Consider the following 24,531-nt stretch of genomic DNA (forward strand, 5'->3'; position numbering starts at 1 on the left):
GCTCATATGCTATCTTCTGTGCTCTGTGCTCTGGCCTCACTATACCCCCCCACCCCAGGAGGGTTCTTCCTGAACGAGGCTAACATTACTTTGACTTTGACATGTTATATTATATATAATTATATACATATATTAGTTATAGAAGACTCTTGCCCCATTTTTGAAAGTGATTTTTTAAAACTATTTTTGAAATTATTTTTAAACTTATTTAACAGTTGCAAAAAGCACAATTTCTATATGTTCCCAATCCATCTTTTTCTTAAACCAACATCTTATATAACCAGAGTTAGCCTTGGTTAAGTACCCTTAATTACTGAAGGAATTATTTAGAGTTGCCACATTTTTGCATGTAGGTTTCTGTCTTGTTCTGGAATTCCGTGTAGGATACTGAATTCTCTTCCATGACCCCGTCTTCTGTCCTCCTCACTACTGTACCAACAACTCCAGATTTCCTTGTTTTATTGATGTTGATAGCCATGCAGACTACACATTGGGTAGTTTTCTAATTATCTCTTCATTTCAGGATGCGTAATGTTTTCTCATGACAATACTGATGATCTGAAAGGTTTTGGTAAAATACCATGCTGATGGTATACCTTTCTCACTGTAATTGGAGAAATATGAAACCATTATGCCTTACTATAGGTGAAATTAACTGCAGTCACCTGAGTAAAGTTTACTCAGGTGACCTTAAGGTCATATCGGCTAAGTGTCAGTTACTCACACCAGCTGTCACTTGGAACAGATCAGTTTAGTTTTGTGTCTTTATAGGTAGAGAGAGCAAAGAGTTTGAAGACATTTGTGAAGATTGCTGTAATAATTTAAAAATGTGTTTGAGTGGGATTTCTTTAAGATCATGCAAATATGGTTTCTCCTTAGAGTTTTATGCTCTTTTTTTTTTTTTTTTTTTTTTTTTTTTTTTTTTTTTTTTTTTTTTGTACCTTACATCAGGTCTTGCCTGTAGCAATGGCTAGAGTGTCCTCCTGGGGGACTTTCTGTTTAGTGTTTGGTTATTTCTGTTTCTTTAACACTTCAGACTTAGAATTAATCTTAGAGAAACATGAGGGGCATCTCTTCAATTTATTTATTTACTTACAGACTTGTGGCTTTTTTATTCTTTCAGTATTTTTGAAACTGGGTCTAACTATGAACATGGCCTCTTAGGTCAATACTTGGGGGATAAATCAGTATTAGTCTATTTATTTTAAATTCCAAAGCATTACTCCTTTTAGCACTAGGGGATCGATCGCTTAGCAGTTTTCTCTACTCTTCAGACATATTGCCTCACCAACATATTCTCATATTCTCCCTTTCTTTTTATCTCTTCTTACTTTCTTGTATCACAAAATGCTGAGAACAGATATTATCATTAGGTTTATTCCTCTGTTAATAGTATATACAGTTCCCTTTTGCTGGAGGAAAAATATATTTCAAGCCCTTCAGTCAAGTTTCAAAGCAAAGATAGTAATGTACCCTTAATATATTGTATTCTTCTACATATAAACACCCATGTAAACATTTAATTTAGAAACTATGTATAATAAGAGACAAATGGTAACCACTGATAATAAAATAGAACAATTATAACAATATAATATAATAAAAATATATACATGGTGCCACTCAAAATGTCTTTTAAAATTGTCATTGACAATTCTTTAGTTTTTAATTGTTTTATTTATTTACATTCCAAATGCTGCCCTTCTTTCCTGGTACCCCCCTTCCAGAGTTTTTCATACCATCCTCCCATCCCTTTGCCTCTCAGAAGGTGTCCCCATAGGGGATCCCCCTTCTCTAGGGTGTCAAATCTTTATAGGACTAGGTGCATCCTCTCCCACAGGGGCCAGACAAGGCACTCTTCTGCTACATATATATCAGGGCCTCCAACAAGCCTGTGTATGCTCTTTGGTTCCTTCATTTCACCCTTTCAGTTAAAGGAATCAATTTATGAATCATATTTGGATGTTTGAATTGACAACATCACTACTTGTGGTTTGGGGCTATGATAAAATATATAAGGGTTACTTAAACTTAGGCACTACAGTTTCTCAATAGTCTCTGTGGTCTCTATAAAGACTAAAATTGTTGCTAAGTGGTTTATGAATGGGTAGCGTATATAGAGTGGATAACTCTTGTCTGTAGTGAGTGGGGCAGGATAGCAAGAGATGGGCAGAGACTTTATCACATTACTTAGATGTCAAGCAATTTAGAGCTTCTGAGTTATCAGTTTAGGATTTTTTTTTTTTAATTAGTACTTTTGGTCTGCTGTTGGTTTGGAGTAACTGAAATTAAGGAAAGAGAACTATTGATAAAGGACTACTGTATGACTGTAGTAAGTTTTCTTTTTCTCGGGGGAACTATGGCTTGCAAGTGTGTGATAAGCCCTTTGTACAAGCACCTATATTTATTTTTGTTTATCTTTACTTGCATGAGTACATTTATCTAGTAGAACTGTAGAACCATATACATTTATATATGTACCTATCTATATATCTACAAATCTATATGTGAATCTATTGTCTATCATATCTATCTATCATCTATTTATCTATCATCTATCTATCTGCCATCTATCTATCTATCATATATCTATCTACCATCTATCTATCTATCTATCTATCTATCTATCTATCTATCTATCTATCTATCTATCTATTATCTATCTATCTATCTACCATCTATCTATCATCTATCTATCTATCTATCTATCTATCTATCTATCTATCTATCTATCTATCTATCTATGTATCTATATATCATCTATTTATCATCTACTTATCTACCATCTATCTATCATCTATCTATCTATCTATCTATCTATCATCTATCATCTATCTATCATCTATCCATCATTTACCTATCATCTATTGTCATCACCTCTCTGTTAACCTATCATCTATCATTTCTCCTAAAACTAACAAAGCTCACACTGTTTTTCTCCTTCAGTCCAGCATCATACTTGCTTTTTTGACTTTCTCTTGGCTTATTCATCGTTTCTTTTTCTGTATCTGTAGATCAGCAGGAAATTATTTGACTTGTTTCATCTTAGGATTCCTATAAAGTTGTATTTATGGTTGTGTTCATTGGATGTAAACAAAGCACATTAAATCTGGCTGGATCTGGACCCCAGTGGTTCTCTTTCCCGTTAAATAGTTTCTTTTCAGGCAGCAATCACACATTTCCAAATATCATTCCTCAGAGTGCCTGTTGTCCAAGGTAGAGTTGTTAAATTTTGCATTCTTTGACAAAAGGGTTTATAAGATGCACTATGAAAATTTACATTAACCAACATATTTTATGCAAAACAGAATAAAAATAGGGCTAACACTGAACAAAATAAATGCACATTTCTCATTTCTGAGAAACATTGCAAGTCACTCTTTTATTAATACAAGTGTACAGTATTCATGTATGAGAAAGTCAGGGATCCACTTGCCCTATTATGGTAAGTACTGAGCAAGTTACCCTAAAATACAAGGAAAGACCAACAATAATGTTATCAGTTCTTCACTACAGAATTCTGGGTGACAGCAAAGAAGAAATAAAAGCCAGTCACTATTGGCAGATGAATCTGGTAGCTTCTGCTTCAGCCTTCCCTAGTGCACTCAGGTATAAGCATGATTCATAGTCTTGCACTGGGGAAGGGACATGGCTCCTCTTTCATGGTTTCTCAACTGCTTCGTATGTGTCTATCTCCTGCAGAGCAGAGGCCAGAATTGAGGAGTAAGGGTAAAGAAGCTACACACACGTTCCTGTAGTCCTCCTGGTTTGATTTAGGTCTAACCCTATTCAAGACCTATGGAGCCTGCTGATGGAGTGACCTGTAGATTCATTTCCTTCCTTTCCCCTCACCCTGCCAACCACTGATCTAGTCTGTGTCTTTACAATCTTCTCTAACCAAAGACTTCCCAAGACAGAGTCATGTTTTACTTGGCTGTCTCTCTAGGCTTTTTTTTTTTTCTTTTTTCTTTTTTTTTTTACATCCATAAGGATCATCTCTTGCTGACCAGTCCTGTAATTTACTAGCCCCCTTGGCCTCCCACAGCCATTTAGCATTTCTCATGGTAGCTACTGAGAACTCCTCTGAAACATCCAAGGTTGGAGATAACTAGATGATTTGATTAATTCAGCAGGCAGCTAGTAGCTCTTTCTGCTGCTTGCCACTGATAAAAGAAGCATATCTCAATGTGTCTAAAGCACTCCTGATTTTTGTCTGTATGCCTTCCCTTCTGATGTTCATTTTCTCAGTTAGAATTGTCATCCAGGCATGCGAAGCAAATGAAAGCCTGTTGGTCATTTCAGCAAGGTCAAATCTGTGCCCTTTAGATATTCAGCTCACACAAGAGCGCAAGGCACTTAATTCTAAACATTCCTGTCATTGTTGAGTAAGATAAAATGACCCAATCAAAAACACACTAAGCCACATGAGCATCGAAGTAGTCAGGCAATTCATTTTCAGAACTTTTAGAGTAATATATATATATATATATATATATATATATATATATATATATATATATATATATATATATATATATATATATCACAGGAAAGTGGTGAATTTTGAGAGCTAATTATGTAAATGGGAAGGAATGAGGGCCTTTCCTGACCTTCATGTTTATTTCTACCCGTACTCAAATGGAAAGCAAGCTCTCTCGCAGCATCTATTAATACAACCTGGGTTTTCATTAAGGGAAAAAATTGAAGATTGACAAACTCTCACTGTTCTGAGAAATCACTGCTCACATAAAGCTTTGTCACAGGACCTCTCATTTTAGAGCATGGCCCATCAGCCAGGGGCATCCATGGTGCAGCTCTTATCACAAAATGACCATTACACCCTCCCCCATGGTGATGAGTATCATGCTGCCTGCACTGGGTGCTAAGGTCTGAGAGGGTAGAGAGGTGTCGGCATGTACACAGTAATGCACAGGGTCCATATTAAATTGCTTTTTAAAAGTTTCATATAGTACAAACAACAACCAAAGAAAACAAACATCGGGCCATAAAGGATAGATCTGGAACCAGTGAGGATAGCTACATCCAGCCTCAGGAAATCCAGCTCCTAATCCCTTCCTAGATGTCAATATCAGATCCATACAGTCCCTCTGAGAGTCTCTATATAAATTCCTAGGGGACCAGAAGTATAGCACAGATGCCAGTCAAGAAGGTATATTATATCTGATAATATACAAGAGTTAAGACACACATTGTCAAATTGAAGATGTCACATCCTATCTATAGCTTTGAGCTGAGAAAACTAGAGATACTCAGGTAGTAAAATTTATGCAAATATCTCAAAATCTGGGCCACTTCAAAGTGTGAAATGTTTCCCGACCCCATGAATTTTCACAAGGGGCATTTAGCTTGTATTCAAATTAGACTCCAGAGTGGTAAAGTTATTTGCATAGTCTATTTTCCACCGAGCTTGATGCAGCATTTTGTTTATAGCAGGGTCTCAGATACCTGATAAATAAATGAACAAAAAGTAACTAGGAGGGCTTTGGGATGAATAGAAAAATATTTGAACGAGTCAGAAGAAAAAGAGCGGACAGTTTGTGTGAAGCTTAAGTCCACAGAGACAATTAAGCCCTTGCCAATGTGCCTCTTAATCGTTAGGTCTGTTCAGGGTAAAAACTCATCCTCATGCCTCAGGACAAGTAACATGGCCACGGATGTGTGTGTTTATGAGTCTACAGCAGTCAGACACTTCATAAGGCCAAAAGCCAATTGCTAAGCTTTTGTCCTCAGAACCAGGACAATCTGCTCTCCTATTGCCTATAACAGGAGCTGGAAAATAAAAATATATACTGTAATGTTTCACTTTATTATTTCCCTTGTGCATAGTGGTTCAGGGCAGCAAGTTCTTAAAAATGTTCTGCTCCGGACAAAAGGGAGAAAAAAGAAAGAACTTTTTTGGAGCCCAGGAAGGAATTCCTTTGGGCAGACCTGAAGAATAATGTCCCCCAGATGGGGTACATTTTTAGTTCACACTTTACTATTTACAAAACAAATAACAACAGAGTCACAACAAACAAACAAACAAAAACTATGGGATAATTTTGATTTTATAATCTTGCAGAGTACAGTGAAGTTTTGCATTAAATGTCATTTTGAGGGGTGGGGAAATGGTTCAGTTAGGAAATTGTCTTCTGCACAAGCAAGATGGCCTGAGTTTGGTTTTCTGAAACTGTGTAAAAAGACCACAGAAATGGGATGCTTGTGGATGGAGTTAGAATGATCCCTCCAATGGTTGGCCAGCCATTGATAAATTGATGAGTGCCTAGTTCAATGAGAGACTATTTTCAAAACTAAAGATAGAAAGCAACTGAGAAAAGACAACCAGGCATCAATGCCTTTGGGCCTATACACACAGACACACAGACAGACAGACAGACACACACACACTCAGTTTTGAACCAGCACAATTGAAGTCTGATACAAGTATTTGTACACTTGAAAAAAATAGCCTATAGTGTATGGGGTATATAGCCTATAGTCTATAGTGTATGGGGTATATAGCCTGTAGTCTATAGTATATGGGGTATATAGCCTATAGTCTATAGTGTATGGGGTATATAGCCTATAGTCTATAGTGCAGAGTTTTATATTTGTTCATCTTCAGAAGACTTTACTAACCAAAACCAAAGGTTCTGCAATGGCAGGGCAAGAGACATTGGTGAGGTTTATACAACACTATTATCTGATAATATGGTTTCATCCAAAACATATGAAATAAAATTTGGAAACAATTTAAAGAAACATTCTTCCCTGGAAGTCTCACATTGATAATCTTTGGAGGGGGCGTTGACTCAAGGCTAAGGAAATGGTCCTAACTTCTCAGAACACTGCTCTCAGCTGGTCTAGACTTTTGCTTCCAGCATTCAGCCACTGGACTTCTCAGTTTCTGAAAGTTTCATCTTGAAGCTAAAGAAGGAAGCTTTGAAAATGTTAGTTCTCAGGGTTGAAAGTACAAAGTTTTCAAATCTTTTATGTGGCTTTGTGGTATAGATATTTACTGTCTCATCATTCAGAGGACCAGAATTTGAGATTAAAAAAAGTCCCCGGAGTAAGCTCTTTAAAATGTCCTAGGAGAGCTTTGAACTGTGAGTCTCCATGCTTTAAGTGACTGGGTTAATACTATGTTCTTGTGGGTGCTTGACTCCCAGATCTGTCTGTCTTCCTCATCACTGGTGCCATCTCCATATTTCTGTTTCATCTCTTCTCTTCCTACAGGGACTCCAGTCACATTGGATTTGACTTTATCTTAACAGTCTCATCATAACTTAACAGTATTGGCAAAGATTCTATTTTCATCTAAACCACATATAGGCTTCTCTAAAGATTTTGAAAGGTCACAGTTGACTTATATCAGGATCTGCTTTTGTGAATCAAGACTTTGTGGAAAAGTTAGGGGAACAATTGAGGAACCTGCAGGGGATAGGCATCCTATAAGAAGACCATCAGTTTCAACTAACATGGACCCTTAGGGGCTTCCAAAGCCTCAATCACTAACCAATGAGCATGCCTTGGCTGGACCTAGGCCCTTTGTAGCAGACGTCAAGCTTGGTCTTCATGTGGGTTCCCAAACAACTGGAGTTGGGGCTTTCCCTGAATCTGTTGCCTTCCTGTGGTCTTGTTGCCCTAACTAGGCCACATTGTCTGGCCTCAGTGGGAGAGGATGTGCCTACTCCTGCAGGGACTTGAGGTACCAGCGTGGGTTGGTACCCGGAGGAGGCATTCCCTATTCTCAGAGGTGAAGGAGAGAGGTGGGAGGGACTGTGTGGAGGGACTGTGTGGGGAGGGTGGGCTGGGAGAAGAGGAGGGACTATGATTGGGATGCAAAGTGAATAAATAGATTCCAAAATAGAAAAGAAGAAAAAAAGTACCTTTTTTGTATCAACTTTGTATTTCTTTCCTTCATTACTTCCTTTGTTCCTTTTTTTTTTACTTCCTTTCCTCCCTTCCTCCTTGCTTTCTTCTCTTTTTCCTTTCCTTATTCAGGGCCTCATATGTCTCCTGAGTGCTGGGATTTCAGGCATGAGTTTCAACGTACAGATTTAATCTCTATATATCCAGTCATTTTGATGTTCATGACCAACATTTCCAAATTCTAGTTTTTGCTATTACTTCTTGGCTTAAATGTTGGTCTAACTTGCTAATAACAATAGTCATTAGTCATCTTAATGATTTCTTTCAGCCAATCCATGAATTGCTGCTCATGTGTTAGTATGACAGACTCACTGAAAATACGCTTAACAATGGTTATACTGTTTTAGAAATATCAGATTAAATGCAATATAGATTATCTTTGAAGATTATGTGAAGCTCTGGGATATGATATATAAACTGACACAAAAAGTCTCTTCAACCAGAAGACTGTGAGTAGCCTAAAGTGGACTTTGATGCTATTAATAGCTTTGAGTAAAATATGGTGCCTCTCAACTCTCAATGACTAGTGATTTCTAGGTTCTTTAAAGTATTGATCCTCTACTTCCTGGGCTGCTGAGTGCTTTTGAGAGTAGCAGGAATTTTAGTTACTGATCCTTCCTCCAGCTGTGTGTGTTCTCAGTGTGTTGTCCAAATACCATTCTCAGTGAATATTCCAATGAGAAAGATCTGGGTGCATTGCAGTAAACACTGTTGATACAGTTCACATAATTAAGAACCTGACAATAACTAGGGGAGCTGCTTGGAAATGTAGACTATGAAGAAGATGAGAGGTGGGAGTTGGGAAATCGCATTTCCTTCCGCAGCTGTAATTCACACCTTCCTTTCTGGAATCCAACTATACATCCAAGTCCTGCACCTGCTCTTACTTCCATCACTGTCTCTTTATTGCTATAATGGTTTCTTGTTTTAAATAAAATTCAAGTTGGGGTAAACATGCATAAAAAGTTTATATCTCTCCCCCTTTAAGCTTACATTCAGTAGTGTTGGTATATTCACACTACTGCACCACAGACTTCCAGAAATTTCCAAGTTTACAAAGTTGTAGCTTTGTTCCCATAGCCTCCTCTATCCATCTCCAATTTCTGACAAGCAACTTTCTAGTGTGTGTTTATGGACTTGACTACACAGATACTTGTCCATGTAGGTGGAATGGTTCAGTATGTGACTTTTAATGACAGACTGCTTTATGTATCGTTATGACATTAGAGTGTATCTCTGAATGATCTTTTATGGCAGCTCTCCTTCATGCCTTCTTCCTCCAACCTCATTTGTTACGTGCTCTGCCTTTACTTCCTGGCATACTCCATGTCCTGATTTCACTGGCCACATCTTCTGTCAGCTGCCCACCATATTCATTATCACTACTGACTCCAGTCTGTTTACTTGTTAACTTTTTCACCATCTCACAAGCTCTTTAAAGGTAGGGACAGCTTCCTGGTGACCATACACATGTACATGTGTGTGTGTGTGTGTGTGTGTGTGTGTGTGTGTGTGTATGTATGTATGTATGTGTGCATGTGTATCCCTGTTGTTCACAGATTGAAGAATTCATCTCTGTTCAACATCTGAGCCCTACTACCTACCGTCAACAGTAATGGCAGACTCCTGAGTCTGATTATTGTTTGGCTTCCTGTCTTTGCACCTTCAAGGTGAATATGCTGATATCCAGATTGGCTGCACATCTTATCCATCCCACTGTCTAGATGTTTTCCATAGCTAATGAAAGAACTGCTGCTCTGAGAGGGTTAAAGGATACAGGTTTGGCGCTTGTGTTGTGATGACTCTGGTACTCAGAAATAATATGAACTGGGGCAAAATGTTAACTTCTCTGAATCTGCTTTTAACATTCCGGATGGGATTTGGTTGGTTAGCTTGAAATGCCCTGCGCTGGGAGTTTTCAGTGGGTAATGCTGACGTTTGTCCAAGTAACAGCACTCATTTTGAAGTCACATTATCTTGAATTCACGAATGAGAGATTAGCAAAATAGTAAGTACAGGAAGACCTTAACACAGCTCTTAGGATGCAACCAGTACTCAGCTGAATCATGCCCAAGGCAACATATTTGCTGTGCACCTGAATTTGGAATGTATGAGAGCCAATAGAGTTATGAATAAAAACTTCAAGGTATTGGAGCATACTAGTCAGAATTCCAATAAAGAGGTAGGGAGGGATGAAGGGATAGAGGAAGGGAGGGGCAGGAGAGAGAGAGAGAAGAGGTGTGTGTGTGTGTGTGTGTGTGTGTGTGTGTGTGTGTGAGAGAGAGAGAGAGAGAGAGAGAGAGAGAGAGAGAGAGAGAGAGAGAGAGAGAGAGAGAGAGAGAGAGATATGAACTGACTATAGATAATGAAAGCAGAGAAGTTCCTGTCTTCTCCCTGCAAGCTGGGGATGCAGCTCCCACAGAGAGCTGTTGTATAGGCTTTAGCCTTTGAATGAACCCCGAGGAACAGAAGGTACTGGTAGGACAGGAAGAAATCAGTTATTTACCTCAAGTTATCAGGCAAAGAACAAATTTAACTTTTACTGCCTTTTTGCTCTGTTTGGACCCTCAAAGAACTTCTATCTGGTAGATCTGCTTTACTTAGGCTATGAATAAAACTGCTAAGCCTTATCAGACACTCTTTTACAGATCCACCCAGAACATTCCTTACTAATTATGTGGGCATCCCTTAACCAGTCAACATCACACACAAACACACACACACACACACACACACACACACACACACACCCCACACACACACTGATATTTTTGTTGTTTATGTTTTTAAAACTTCACAGTGAACGAGAGTTAGAAGCAGCAGTGTCCATTTCTGTTGCATTGTCAACCCTGTCAAGCCCTTGAACCAGAATTTTGATGAGAAATGTAGCAGAAGAGCATTTTGAAATATTTCATAGCTTTGAATTTAATCTAAACAGACTATCTACTTCTGTTTTTCACGATTCTTTCCCTCAGGTCTCTCTGTGGATTTTTTCCCTCATAGTTTAATGCATTTTATATTGCTTAAATGAACACCCTTTATATCCCTCTTGCTCTGACTTGGTGTTAAATCATTAAAGCTGTAGAATTTCTTTGTAATTTTCAAAGTTTCCACTCCACCACATCCCCCTTTTATCATTACAGCACCGAGCTTCAAGGTTACTCCTAACTGATGCTAGAGAACAGTTTGTCCAATGTCTTTTTCTTTACATCTCTCTCTCTCTCTCTCTCTCTCTCTCACTCATAGACACATTTTTCCACAGATCATTACAATCACATGCAGACCACCTTATTTTAAAATTTAATGTGAACAATTAATATGCATACAATATAAAACAATGCAATAATGTATCATAAAAAGTAATAATAATTGTCAATAATACCCCATATGAAAATTAAAGTCTTAAGAGTAGATTCATTGCATGTATGGCTTGCATTTGATATTTATATGGCTTCAGCTTGAGTCAATATAGTTTAGATCTTTAGAATATAAGCTTTTGGTCCAGACTGCATTGTTCCCATTGTTTAAATCTTAAATCTTAGATTTAAATTGTGTTGATCATTCAACCTTCAGTCCCTTGTGTCCCATTCCCTCATCCATTAGATAGATACAATAATATCTGTACTGAAGCAGATATTCTGAGCAGTAAGTAAAGCTATAAAACATTTGGCAGTGAGTAGACCATCAACAAATATTACCAGATTTACAAGAACCTACAGACTGGTTATAGATAGTAAAAAGTTTGAACTGAACAGAGAATTAGAAATGTGTAACTTCAAATATTAGGAAAGTAAACTTTTAACATACCTTTTCTATTCTACTCTATTTGGGGTTAGCAGTAAAATGTAGATTAAATGATAAGAGCTAGATCTTTGTATTTGGAAATCTAGTAAATACTTTATGGAGAAATTTTACTAGAAATCTAAGAATACTGTTAAATATTGGAGATTTTCAAGTATCTACATGATTATAAACATATGTGTATGAATGTGCATGCTCATGTGTGAATAACCACCTTTGTAGTATTTTCTGCAAATCATGCAACCTCAAATACTAAGATCACTGGAAAAAGAGAAAACAAAGAATATTTTTAGTGATACAATTTTTCAAAAGCTACATTTATTTATAACTATAATTTTGTGTTGTGTGTGTGCATGTGTGTGCTTGCACATGCTAGTGTGTACATGTGAATTTATATACCACACATTTTCAGGAGTGCACAGGGCAGAGAAGACTGGGTTGAATACCTTGGAGCTGGAGTTACAGGTATTTGTGGGTTTACATGGGTACTGGTGCCTATGTAAGAGCAGCAAGTACTCATAACTGCTTAGCCATCTCTCTAGTCCTGTATGATACAGTTTTTAAAACCAATTAAAACACAAAATATTCTTGTGCAAGAAAGAAAGAAACTGAACCAGACACATTTTAACTTAGAATGATATTGTTGATCCAGTTGATTTTAAATGTGAAACCAAAGGGATTTGGGGTATGAAATTAATACATGAATTAATTAAACATGTAGTTTCAGTCTAGTCATGAATAAATAATTGCCTAAAAACACTATTAAAATGGAATCACTACTTTATTTTCCTTGGAGTTTTCATCGCTGAAAATGTCTTTAATTTTATAAAGAAGATACCCAAATTAAAGGTAAGAACAATTGGTTAATCAATCAGATGTACAGAGTTTCCAAAAATAAAAAAATCATGTTATTTATTTATAAACTTACTTATTGGTTATAAGACAGGGATTCTTGTAGGACATGATGACATTAAACTTACTATGTAGCAAAATCTATGGCCTTAAACTCTTGTTCCTTTTGCCTTCTCTCATCTAGAAGATGGAGGCCTAAAGTATCATACTCTGAATAAAGCATATATATATATATATATATATATATATATATATACACACATATACACATACATATACATACTCAATATATACTGAAGAGTCACATGTTATTAAAACTTGAATTCTCATAAGAAATGTGAGATACCAATTAGGGATTTTTTGTTTGTGTGTATGCAGGCACACATGTGTGCTCACATGTGTTTATGTGTGATAATGTATGTGTTCATATGTGGTGAGTATACATACACATGTGGGTACATTCATATTGTGGTCATGGGTCAACATCAGGTGTCTTCTTCCACTGCTTTCTACTTTATTTTTGAGATAATTTCTTTAACTAAACCCAAAGCTCACTAAGTTAGCTGGACTGGCTGGCCAGATAGAACACTTATCTTTATCTTGACAGTACAAGATTTATATATGCACACCAAACCTGGCCCTTTACATGAATCCCTCTGATCTTACCTTATGTGCTCACATTTGCATGAGAATTTACCATTTGATCCCTTTTCAAAGTCTCATGATATTTTTTGGTAATTGTTGGTATTTTATTTAGGGTTCAATAAAATAAATGAAAAGCCCGAAGTGACTGACTTGGAAATGTGACAGATAAAAAATACATATGTGTACAAATTAAAATACTCAAAATACCATCACTGCAAAATGTATTTAGGTTTGGGTTCATAGGTTCCAAAAATATTGTGCAAGTAATTTTATTAAATTGCCTCCTAGCAGAAAAAGTGTTTTACAAACATAAGCTGAAATTACTTGGTATTTTACTTATTCAGTGGTTGCTTAATCCCACACTAAATCTTGTAGTAGATCAGTTAGAAAAAAAATTGAATTGTTTTCATTTTATGTATACAGTTTTGATGGGAGTACATAAAATATATTCAAGATCTATGAATGATCAATATGACACATAGGAAAATCCACATATAAATTCCAGATTTGAAAAGCAGCAGGTTTTTATTGGTATTATCAAATTATGTACGTGATAGTTTTGATGTTGAGCTCACACATAATACATTTTATCTACAAAGGAGCCACATGAAGCATTTCACATCCCTAGCATAGAACATCATCCTAACACTCACTTGAGGAGAACTTTCCCTAAACCACACATTGAAAAGATGAGGTGAAAATCACCACAGATGCATTTGCTTGCACAGCTCTGGACATTATGGAGTTTAAAACATTCCTGGGTTCACTTAAAGCAGGGGTCTTGGTGACAAATATGCCTTTCAACCCTTATGGGGATAAACCTGGTAAAATCAGTGGCTTTGGAGATGAGACTAATAAAATGCTAAAATTAAATCCAACCATTAGAAGATATTAAAATATACTTAAAATTATTAAAAATTTAATAGGTTATGTTGTTTTATCTTTTGACAAAGAGGCAAAAATTGAAAATTCTGCATGTGTAAGAGTCTTCACGCTATTTCAAAGGTTTGCTTAAGAGTCTTAGATCTCACTGTTAATATTTTTTTTCATCTTGCAATGTGTAAGCATGTCCAAGAAATTTTTCTTTAAATGTGCACCCTCTCTTTATTTCTCAATAAAGTGGAATACTCTAGGCAAGCAAACAATCCTCCATGCAAGAGAACTATGGGTCTAGTTAGGTGATTTGTCTGCCAGGGATAACATAGCCTTTATATACTCCAATTTTCATTTTTGTATATCATTTCTTCTGCCCCAATACAGTCTCACTTCAGATATAACAAGATACATATTTGATAATTTATCTTATTTAATCTTGAATAATCACCTTGGGCACCCAGACGAGATGTTTTCTAGTGTCTAGAAGTCAGACAAGTTGATCTTAAACACTTCTATGATAAAGGGAAACATCATTGCACATACATATGCAATAGGGCAGTGTGGCCTTGGGGAATTTGGCTTCTAAACAAAAGAAAAATTATCTCAAAATCCAGTTTCTTTAACTATGTCCATCTTACTTTTACTCAAAACAATATTATGAAACTAGCCTAAGGATATTTGTAGAATAATAGGAAAATATCCCTTGATACTATATAGGAGATTAATTTTTTTCAGATTTTTAACTGACAGTGTCTCAAAAGTAATGCTTTGCTTTGACAGTCCAAAGTCAACATCCCTGTGAATGAGGTTTCATTTGGATTTTTCAACTCCCACATGTCACTTACTTGTTTGAGCTTCTTTAGATCTTCGTCAAGTTCTAAGTTGTCCAAAATAACAGCAACAAACAAACTCAGGAGGATCTATAAAATGGTTAAATAACAATGAAAACACCCACATGCTATAGGTATCAAAACTTCATATATAATATAGAATATCTACCTAAAAGATATTTGATAAAGAATTCATCAGTTGAAAATTATAAATATGCACTGTGACTCATTGCAGAGACACTTTAAAGTGTATGTCACAAACACAGGACAGAAAATACAAAAGTCACATAAATAATTAAAATATTAATTAACTCAGGTAGAAAATTTAGTAAGAAAGTTATGATTATTTTAATTTAACAATCCCATCTCTGAAACTAACCTAGGAAAATATCTGGATTAATGATCAAAAATATCATAATATGCACAGGTGCTAATTGGATGGTTACGTAGAACAATGAGATCCTGGGAACGACATCTAAATTCGTAGAAGGAGCTAATACAATTACAAAGAATTCAATGATCAAATTCAGATCATTATCAAAGATTTTCATGGTGGCAAGGAGTTTCCAAGGTGTCGTTGCCGTTAGCTGCAAATGATATGGGCTGTAGTCTCACATAAGGAACCAGAAGGTTTCAGAAAGAGGCAATAACAGGCAAAGTCGAGTTTACTCTACTCTTTCTTGAGTCATTGTAGCTCAGGTGAAAGCCATGTGCTAAGTATAAGGAAAGCACCATGAACAATCCCATCTCCTGGTGAACTGAGACTTCTTGCCTACAGCCAGCAAGGAACCTTTCAATACTTTTTTGAGAGACCTGTCTTGGAGGCAGATGCTCAATTCTTCTGGGGGACCACAGCCCCAGACATTTTGACTCTATCAAAGAAGACATTGAAACATACCCAAGGAAGCTTGTCCCAACTGAGAGAAATTGTTCAAACAGTAAGGTCTTTTGTTAGTAAGTTTCCAGCATGTAGATAAGTTATTACATAGTATTGAGTAACAACTCATAAATTTTTATGGTAACAAAAAATGTTTCCACTATAATAATAGGAGTATATATGGTAAAAATCCAGAAGCATAGAAAAAGGAATTAAAGAGAAGATGTTCGGACCACGAAATTTAACGTGGTAATACTGTCTGTCTTTGTGTAGCAAGGAGAAATTTTCTCTTTTATATGTTTTAAGATCTGTTGCCAACTTAAAAAAAAAGCATCTTCAGAATAAGTAAACATAGGAAAGAAAGAAAGCAAACATACAATAGCATTTAACATATTTTAATCTCTAGTCCTGTTTGCGCCTGGAATTCCTGAAGACTCCATGTTCGGTTCTTTTTCTGTTTTCAGTCCTAATATGTGTTCTTATTTTTCAATTTCCCTCTGAAGAAGTCATTGACATTTCTTAATAATTGATGCTTGAACCAAATGGCATGTAAGCTAAGGCAACTGAGATGTGAGTTATTGTACCAGGAAATTATTATGCAGAATTTAGTGGCTTGCTCTGTCCCAGTTTTACTAAATGGATAGCAAGGAGGAAGGTTGTGAGGGAAGATGATTGGCTGGGAACTAGTGCCCCCATGCTTCCTCATTGTAGCCTCATCTTTAAGAGCCTAGCAGAACTTGAAGACAGTTCAGAGTGATCCAGATCAGAGGGGTTTCCTGATGTTGAAGTTTCTGGTTCAGTCCTGTCATTTAGGATAGGCTCATTTTAGAGTTGGCATTACTCTAATTAGAGCACCTCCCAGTGTACTGGAAGTTTAGTTCCTTTCCTGTGATTTTTAGTGAAGAAAAGCTATGGCTCAGGGGAATTAACATTTCCCTGTAGCCACAACCACATTCTAAGGTTCCCCCCACACACACCCGAAAGGCCTCCCCACAGTAAGAGATGCTTTGCAGCTCTGGCAGTAGGCATTTGAACATCCCTTGTTCCATGTTGGGGTTCACCTAGGTTTCCTGTCTCCCCAGAAAACATACACACACGCATCCAAAAGGCGGGGAAAATTGTCCTCAATGCTCTTAAACAATTTATTTAGAAATCAAGTTCTTTCTTGCACATTCTTCTCATTGTCTTTGAGCTGTATACACATACAGTTACCTCAGACTCTTATTCTGTTATTATTTAGGAAAGGTTTTTTTCTAAGGACCTGAGAGTTGTATCTTTAAAATGTAAATAACCATCAAGGACCACAGGTTCCCAACCTGGTGTGAGGATGGGAATTTAACTAGGCATCCTGTTCCAAGCTGTAAAATGACTTGTCCTGGAGATGGGCAGTTATGTTTCTCTCTCTGGATACAGACAACCTTGAAAGTCAGCGGGTAAGATTTATATGAACTATATTCATCAGATATCACTGTTGAATCCTTTTGAAACTTCTCTATTTCTATCACTGAAATGTGTATGTGGTGTTGTGTCTACTACATCATCTGAATTCCGACCATGGTTTAGGCTCAGTGCCTCTTCATGAATAAAAATTTTCTTCCTCTACCACCTTTATGGAGAGATTGGCAGCTTAGCAGATTTAATTCTTTCTCTGGCACTGCCCAGATGTACAGTGATACTATTGTTATCCTAAAAGGCTTTTCAACCCCATGGAAAGAACAACATTATTAACAAATTGAACCCTCCAGAACTCCCAGGGACTCAAACAGGAACCAGTGAGCACACATGGAGAGACCCATGGCTCCAGTTGCATATGTAGCAGAGGATGGCATTGTTTAGCATCAATGGGAGAAGAGGCCTTTGGTCCAGTGAAGGCGAGTTTTCACAGTGTAGGGGAATGCTAAGGCACTAAGGTGGAGAGGGTGGGTGGGAGAGGGAGCACCTTCATGGAAGCAAGGAGAGGGGTAAGGGAATGGGAGTTGGGGGAAAGGGGATAACATTTGAAATGTAAATACAGAGAATATCTAATTAAAAAAAAAAAACAGTTCAGGGGGTTCCAGGAATGTATCAGACATAGTGTAGTTGCTCAGATGCAATATTGTTCAGAGTGGAGTTTACAACTGAATCCAACAGGTACAGTTCACACCTGCACAGATTGGGGGGGGAGAATATTGTTGTTCTGGTCAGGCCTGGGTTCAGAAACAGGTGCTATCCTTTACTCAATGAAGCAATCACTAGAGTTTACTGGGCATTAATTTGCTATGGCTATAATATTATTAGGTCAACAAAGTACAACTACCTTTTCCTCCCATTTAAATCTCTACCAAAAAATTAGATGGATGATCTAGATTAAAGATACATAGATATATGGAAAATAAACTCTCTTGGCTTTTGTAGGAGTAATTTTGGTGAGATTGTTATCTTTCTGTTGATGGATGAAAGTGTAGTATTGTTCTATTGTTCTACTGATGTGATTCAATTCTCGGGGTCTGTCACATTGGAATACATGCTTCATTTCTTCAGGAGTGATCTAAGATTAAACAGAGTCACATCACCTGACACCTGGTCCATTGTGAGCTACACAAGGTATTCTCCATCTCCTATGAGGAGTACTGGTGATGCTTGCTTGCAGAGCTGGGGGGATCTGGGTTTTTGATCTGCCAGTGTAGACATCACCTCAGCTCCTGCTGAATTTTGATTCCTAGTGATATCTTCTGTGTGGTTTCTCAGAGCTGCTGAGGCAAAATGCGTACAGTTGGTGCCTTCCACGTGGACATTTATTCTATCACCATCATAGAGGCCAGAGGTTGAAGGGGTAGCCTGCAACAGGAGCATATGTCTTCCAGTGCTTCCAGGAAGGATCCTTCCTTTTCTCTTGCAGCTTTGATGCCCCCAAGGATGTCACTTATTCTTAGAGCATCAATTTCCAATTCCATCTCATAAGGGCCCCTCTTTCTCCTCTTGTTTTATCCTTGTCAGTTTCTCTTTGGCATAACAATTATTGTTATTATTATTATTATTATTATTATTATTATTATTATTATTATTATTATTATTATTATTATTATTTACTGAATTTGAAATCCACTCAGATAATTCAGGAGGATTTTATCCAATATTCTTAATTTAATTATATCTGCAAAGGCTCCTTTTTCCAAAAATTTTAGGACTTTTGGTTTTATTTCTTTTTGTTCAGGGTATGCAATTCAAGTATTTCAAATCATTTATTGAGGTCATGAGGGGAGTTAAGAGAGTACTAGAGGCAGAGAGGAGAACAGGGAAATAAAGGTTGGCCATGAGCACACAAAGAGAGAAGGGGGAAGGGAATGGGGAGAGGAGAGAAAAGGGGGTAAGAGCAAGGGATCAACATAGCAAGAGAGCAAAAGAGAGCAAAACAGAAAGAGAGAGCAAGACAGCAATAGAGAGCAAGACAGTAAGAGCGAGCAAGACAGCAAGAGAGAGCAAGACAACAAGAGAGAGCAAGACAGCAAGAGAGAGCAAGACAGCAAGAGAGAGCAAGACAGCAAGAGAGAGCAAGACAGCAAGAGAGAGCAAGAGCAACCATGTCTTAATATTGCTGCTTACTCAGAATGTGCAACATCTGCTACTGAGCACAGAAGCAAGTCTGTTTCTGATAATTGTCACTGTCTATGGCAAATTGCAATGCCACAATTTACACATGCTGGTCCTATTCTGTTTGATGCAGGTACTAGAAAATATAGTGTCTTAGTTTGCATTTCATTGCTGTGAAGAAACACCATGACCAAGTCAACTCTTCTAAAGAAAACAACAGGGCTAGTGACCAGTGTCAGAGGTTTGGTCTATTATCAACACGGCAGGAAGCATAGCAGTGTTTGGGCAGACATGGTGCTAGAGAAGAAGCTGAGAGTTTTAAATCTTAGATTGAAAGCAGCCAGATGGAGACTGTCTTCCACATGCATCCAAAAGGAATGTCTGGATCACACTGGCTAGACTTGAACATAAATATGAGACCTCAAAGTCACTCCTCCACAGTGAAAAATTTCTGCCAATGAGGCTACACCTCGTCTAAATAATTCATCCATCCTAATATGTCCACTTCCCATGGACCAAGCATATCAAATCACCATAAACATTTAATAGTAAAAAAAAATAACTAAATATTTCAAATCAGTTTATCAGTGCATGAATTAATCAGTAGGAGGTACAGTTTGACAGGATCACAGAGCATACTGACTCTCAACTCTCAGGACAATTCAAAAGTTCTGCCATTCTTGGGGAAGCAAGGGAGACATATTCTTTGTCTTAGGACTTGTCTCTGTCATTACTTCTTAGGTACGATTCTAACATTGCCCAGCTGTAGATGGTCCATGTGTGACCCTTAACAACCACCCCCCTCCCCAAGTTCAGGCAAATGTGCAGCCAAGTCTTGGTTATCCTAACACGCTGATGGGTGCCTCTTGCTTTTCAAGGCAAGACTCCTCTTCTTTCCTCTGTTCCAGAGAATGTCCTTTTACCCCTGAAATAATTCAGGCTGAAGTCTAGAAAACTGGGATAGACATGCACTGTGTGGCTATGCAAGGCTAAAGACTGACACCAGAGACAGAAAGTAATTTGCATATCATAAATGTAGTGCTGTACTTGCTGAAGATGTTGGTTTCTGAAAGCCCACTGGGATAGACGGGCGAAGGGCATCTTAGTTAACATTATGAGTCAATGTTAACTAAGGAGGGGCCCAAGGATGTGTTCAAAGGTACTGAAATACCAAGGTGACTTTGACAGAAAAGGAATGTGACAAAGCCATTCCAGGAGTCTGAGAAGCATATGCTTATTCTAGAGGAGATTCTTCCAGGTTATTTCCTTTCAAAGATGCTGTGGATGAGGGAGTAGAGTCTGGGTTGGGGCTGGCAAGCCCACAATTGGCACAGGCTAAGGTCAGGGAATACAGAGGGAGGTCATTACCACCATGAAGGGATGGGCATAGTTTCTTCTCTATTCAAATTTTTCTTTTAAAAGTGTGGGGATTTTGTTGTTACTTATTTTTGTGTTTAATACTTCTAATGCAGGGGGTTCTGGCTGAGAGTATAAATGCAGTTTGATAAAGGGAGTTTATATATCAAATATTATCTTGTTTGAAAAGTAAATATTAAATTTCATATGCCCTTGTTAGAGGAAAAGATTACCCTCAGAACAGAAAAGCCAAGATATACTGGGGGTATGGATTCTTTCTCCCTACAGATCCAAGGCTGATTTTAGTGTGCATAAGAAGAGGCAAGTCTCACCCAGCAAAAGATTTGGGTTTCCCAGGAAAATGACCGACAAGACTTAGAAGTAGAAAAACCCCAAACATAGAGGATTGAGAGCAATGTTCAGAGAGATTGTTAGCAGCAAAGTTAAGACCAATGAAAGAAAGTCAAAGTTTGATTTGAGTTCATTAAAGTTAATTTCATTCATCAAAGATCTTGGAATATTTAGGTGTCAGTTTAATTAGCCTAACAATCTGTTGGCAAAGGGGGGTGGGGAGAAACTAGTGAACAGTAGAAAGGGAATCTAGGGTCATGCCAAGCCTAGGCTGCTTCTAAAGCTCAATTTTCTTTCTATGTGGACTTTCATTTCTGGTGTAGAGATCTCATCCTGGTCACTCAGGATGAGAAATGAGGAAAGTCTGGACTGGAAATGGTCTCTTTGGAACAGAGACTGAAAGTTCAGGAAACCAAGATGAACCCGCAGCTGGTTGCAAGAGAATTGCTTTATGGTCCTTTTCTCGGCCTCTAATAAGGTGACAGTAACCACTGGGAAGAATAAATTGAACTGAGGGGAAGCTGGTAGCATGCTTTCTATTATTTTAATTTACCTTGTCAACAATCCATCATTTTTCTATAAGCCCAGGGTGGAAATGGAAGGAGGGAACAGGCTGGCCTGTGTGTCAGCCACTAACCAACACAAGGAATTGGATGTCATGGGGATGTAAGACTTCTACAAGCAAGAGAACTGCTAGGTTCTTGGGATTTCTGTTTGCTTTACCTTTCCAGAAAGCTGAGGTAATGCTCTTTAGCAACCAAGGTCCATCACATCTACATCTCTGCTTATGCATTTGTTTTAGTGTCCACTTAAATGTTTTCCATAGATGTTAGTTAGACGTGGCACATGGGGCTGTATAAAGCTGCTCATGGATAAAATAAGAATACTTTATGGGGATTTACTACCTGGAGCTACAAGGTCTTCTTTTTTACAGAAAGCTTTTTGTGTTACCAAGCCTAAATTATCCAATCAATTGGCTTTGTTTTGTTATTTAGAGTCATATAATACTTCAGTTTAGAACGTGGTTTATAATATTAGATCATTTAAAAAAAATTAAGCTGTAATATCAGGGATACTAAGGTTCATTATGCCATATTATTTTGACTTCTCTAGGGTTTTGCTAAAATACACATGCATTTTCATCAGACTGCTCTTTGTTTGCTGGGTTTCTTTAAAATCAAGAAATCCATGTATAGATACATTTTTATTAATTGGCTGATTGTGTGTCTAAATATCTCTACAGTGTTTGTAGCAATATACATACACCATAGTGCCTAAGGTGCCATGGAACAGTTGACTGGCTTAACATATACACACCTTTATTTTATGCCCACCACAAACACAGTACAAATTGGGAATTTTTACAGAAAGTCAGAGAATACCATGATATTTTAGGGGTTTGGGTTTGCTTTTTAAAGATTTTGTATGTGTTTTGGTGTTTCTCCTATGTCTTTGTACATGTACACATTCATACAGTGAAGAAGGACTCCAGAAAAGGGCATTAGATTTCCTAGACCTAGAGTTCTAGATATTTGTGAGTAATCCTGTGAGTAGAGGAAACTGAACCTGGGTTCACTGAATTTAACTGCTCTTAACCACAGAGCCATCATTTCTCTAGTCTTGCCTATCAAGTTCTTTATCTCCTTAAATTACGACACTCATTCTGTAGACAGCCGTTATTATTATCATTCCTACGGCTACTGACTATAGCTCTAGTGTAGAAAATGATGCATATCATGTCTTGGAGTCTGGAAGTCTCTGAATTTTCTGGAGGTGAGGCCTAGGAGTTTGGCTGCTGATAAGCTCACAGGCAGGGATAAAACAACAAATAGATGAAGATGGCAATTCTCCCTTCTTCCTTACCTCTCTGAGAGAGACAAAGGCCTGGCAGGCCTTTCTCCTGCCAATAGCTCCCCTTCCCCAAGCTTAAGGATATGTTTATCCAAAGCTGTGGACCTATGAGAACCCTGTTTTCCTTTAAACTGACCAATCCTAAATTAAAGGCGAGAGAACCCTATTGTAGCACTCCTTAAGACTTAAAACCTCAGGGGGCCTTCCAACTTTACAAATTCTCCTCTGCTTTGCAAAGGGTCTTCCTCAGGACTGAAAGAGATAAAAGGGGTTGTAATCTCATGGGAAGGACAACATTATCAACCAACCAAATTCTCCAAAAATCCCGTGTATGTAAGGACCAGCCATTGAGCACATATTGAGAGACCTATGGCTCCAGTTGCATATGTAGCTGAAGATAGCATTGTCTGGCATCAATGTGAGAAGAGTCCTTTGGTCTAGTGATGGCATGTTTTCCCAATGCAGGGGAATGCCAAGGCAACAGGATGGAGAAGGTAATTAGGTGGGAATGCACCTTCATGAAGACAAGTGGAGGGGGAGGGGGAATGGCAGCAGGATGGAGGAAAGGGATAACATCTCAAATGTAAATACAGAGTATCTAATTAAAAAAAGGGTCTTTCTCTGTTTGTGCCTTGGAGTGTGTGTTGACACATGCACACACACACTCGTGCATTGTCTATATGAGTGTGCACATTCGAAGGTGTTTTCTTACTCCTAGGTAAGATTCTATGCTGATTCTACCTGCTCTATCTTATATGTGGGTGTGTGCCTAGGTATGTGTGTGTGTGTGTGTGTGTGTGTGTTCTCATTTCTATTTAAAACTTTTCTTCACTGGCTTAATCTAAACGCTCTGTCTGAGACCTGTTTGGCTCGAGATATTTTCTGCCTCTTAATTAACTGGCAAAGCAAACCTGATCAAGACCCCCAGACACCAATAGAAGGGCACTGCATACTGGTGGAACTTTGAGCTTCCTGTTTAGTAGATATTTAAAGTGATTTTTCTGGGTTTAGCTCTGTCCAAGTGTCTCCCAGCTCTCTGTTCTATGCCTTAGGAATCTGTTTTTCTTTTCCCCCCTTCATCTCTTCATTCTATTTCTCAGAGTCCAGACTTGCTCTCAAGTTAGACATATTTTATGGAGTCAACTAAGCCAAAGATTTGGGTAGCATTTCCTAAATTTGTACATTTATTTTATCGATTCATACAATTACTAAGTTTCATATATTTGTAGCAGACAAACTTGCTTTTCCTCCATGTGTACACACTAAACTTCAGGCAAACCCAAATAAATGGTGAGAGTACCATTGCTTACACGTTCTTCCTCACAGAAATGTTTACATATCAGACTCACCTTTAAAGTAGCATGATACAGATGCTAAAGTTTACAAGCTTTTTTTACAAGAGGCCAGACACATCACTGAGAATAGATTGACTTGGCTGAGACATCTTTCATGGTAGCAACATGCACCCTCTATCTTTAAGTCTACCTTGTACCAGTCTATGACCCATTCTCAACAGATTTCCATGGTCTCTTTTACTTTTTTCTATCTCTTTTATACTGCCTCCATATAATGAAAATTTGACTGAAATTT

At 37.7% G+C, this 24,531-nt stretch overlaps 1 protein-coding gene across 1 annotated transcript in view; it reads right to left on the bottom strand.

The window, feature by feature from the left end:
• The window catches only part of NALCN (sodium leak channel, non-selective), a gene marked incomplete at both ends in the record, with an annotated part of 212,196 nt that overhangs the window by 89,014 nt on the left and 98,651 nt on the right, over window positions 1–24,531 (bottom strand). Inside the window, one exon of the mRNA XM_080917023.1 lies at window positions 14,952–15,026. Coding sequence (XP_080773149.1) covers window positions 14,952–15,026 — 75 coding nt within the window. The remainder of the gene's footprint in view (window positions 1–14,951; window positions 15,027–24,531) is intronic.

The sequence above is a fragment of the Micromys minutus genome (genome assembly GCF_963924665.1).
Source record: "Micromys minutus genome assembly, chromosome: 5".
NCBI lineage: Eukaryota > Metazoa > Chordata > Mammalia > Rodentia > Muridae > Micromys > Micromys minutus.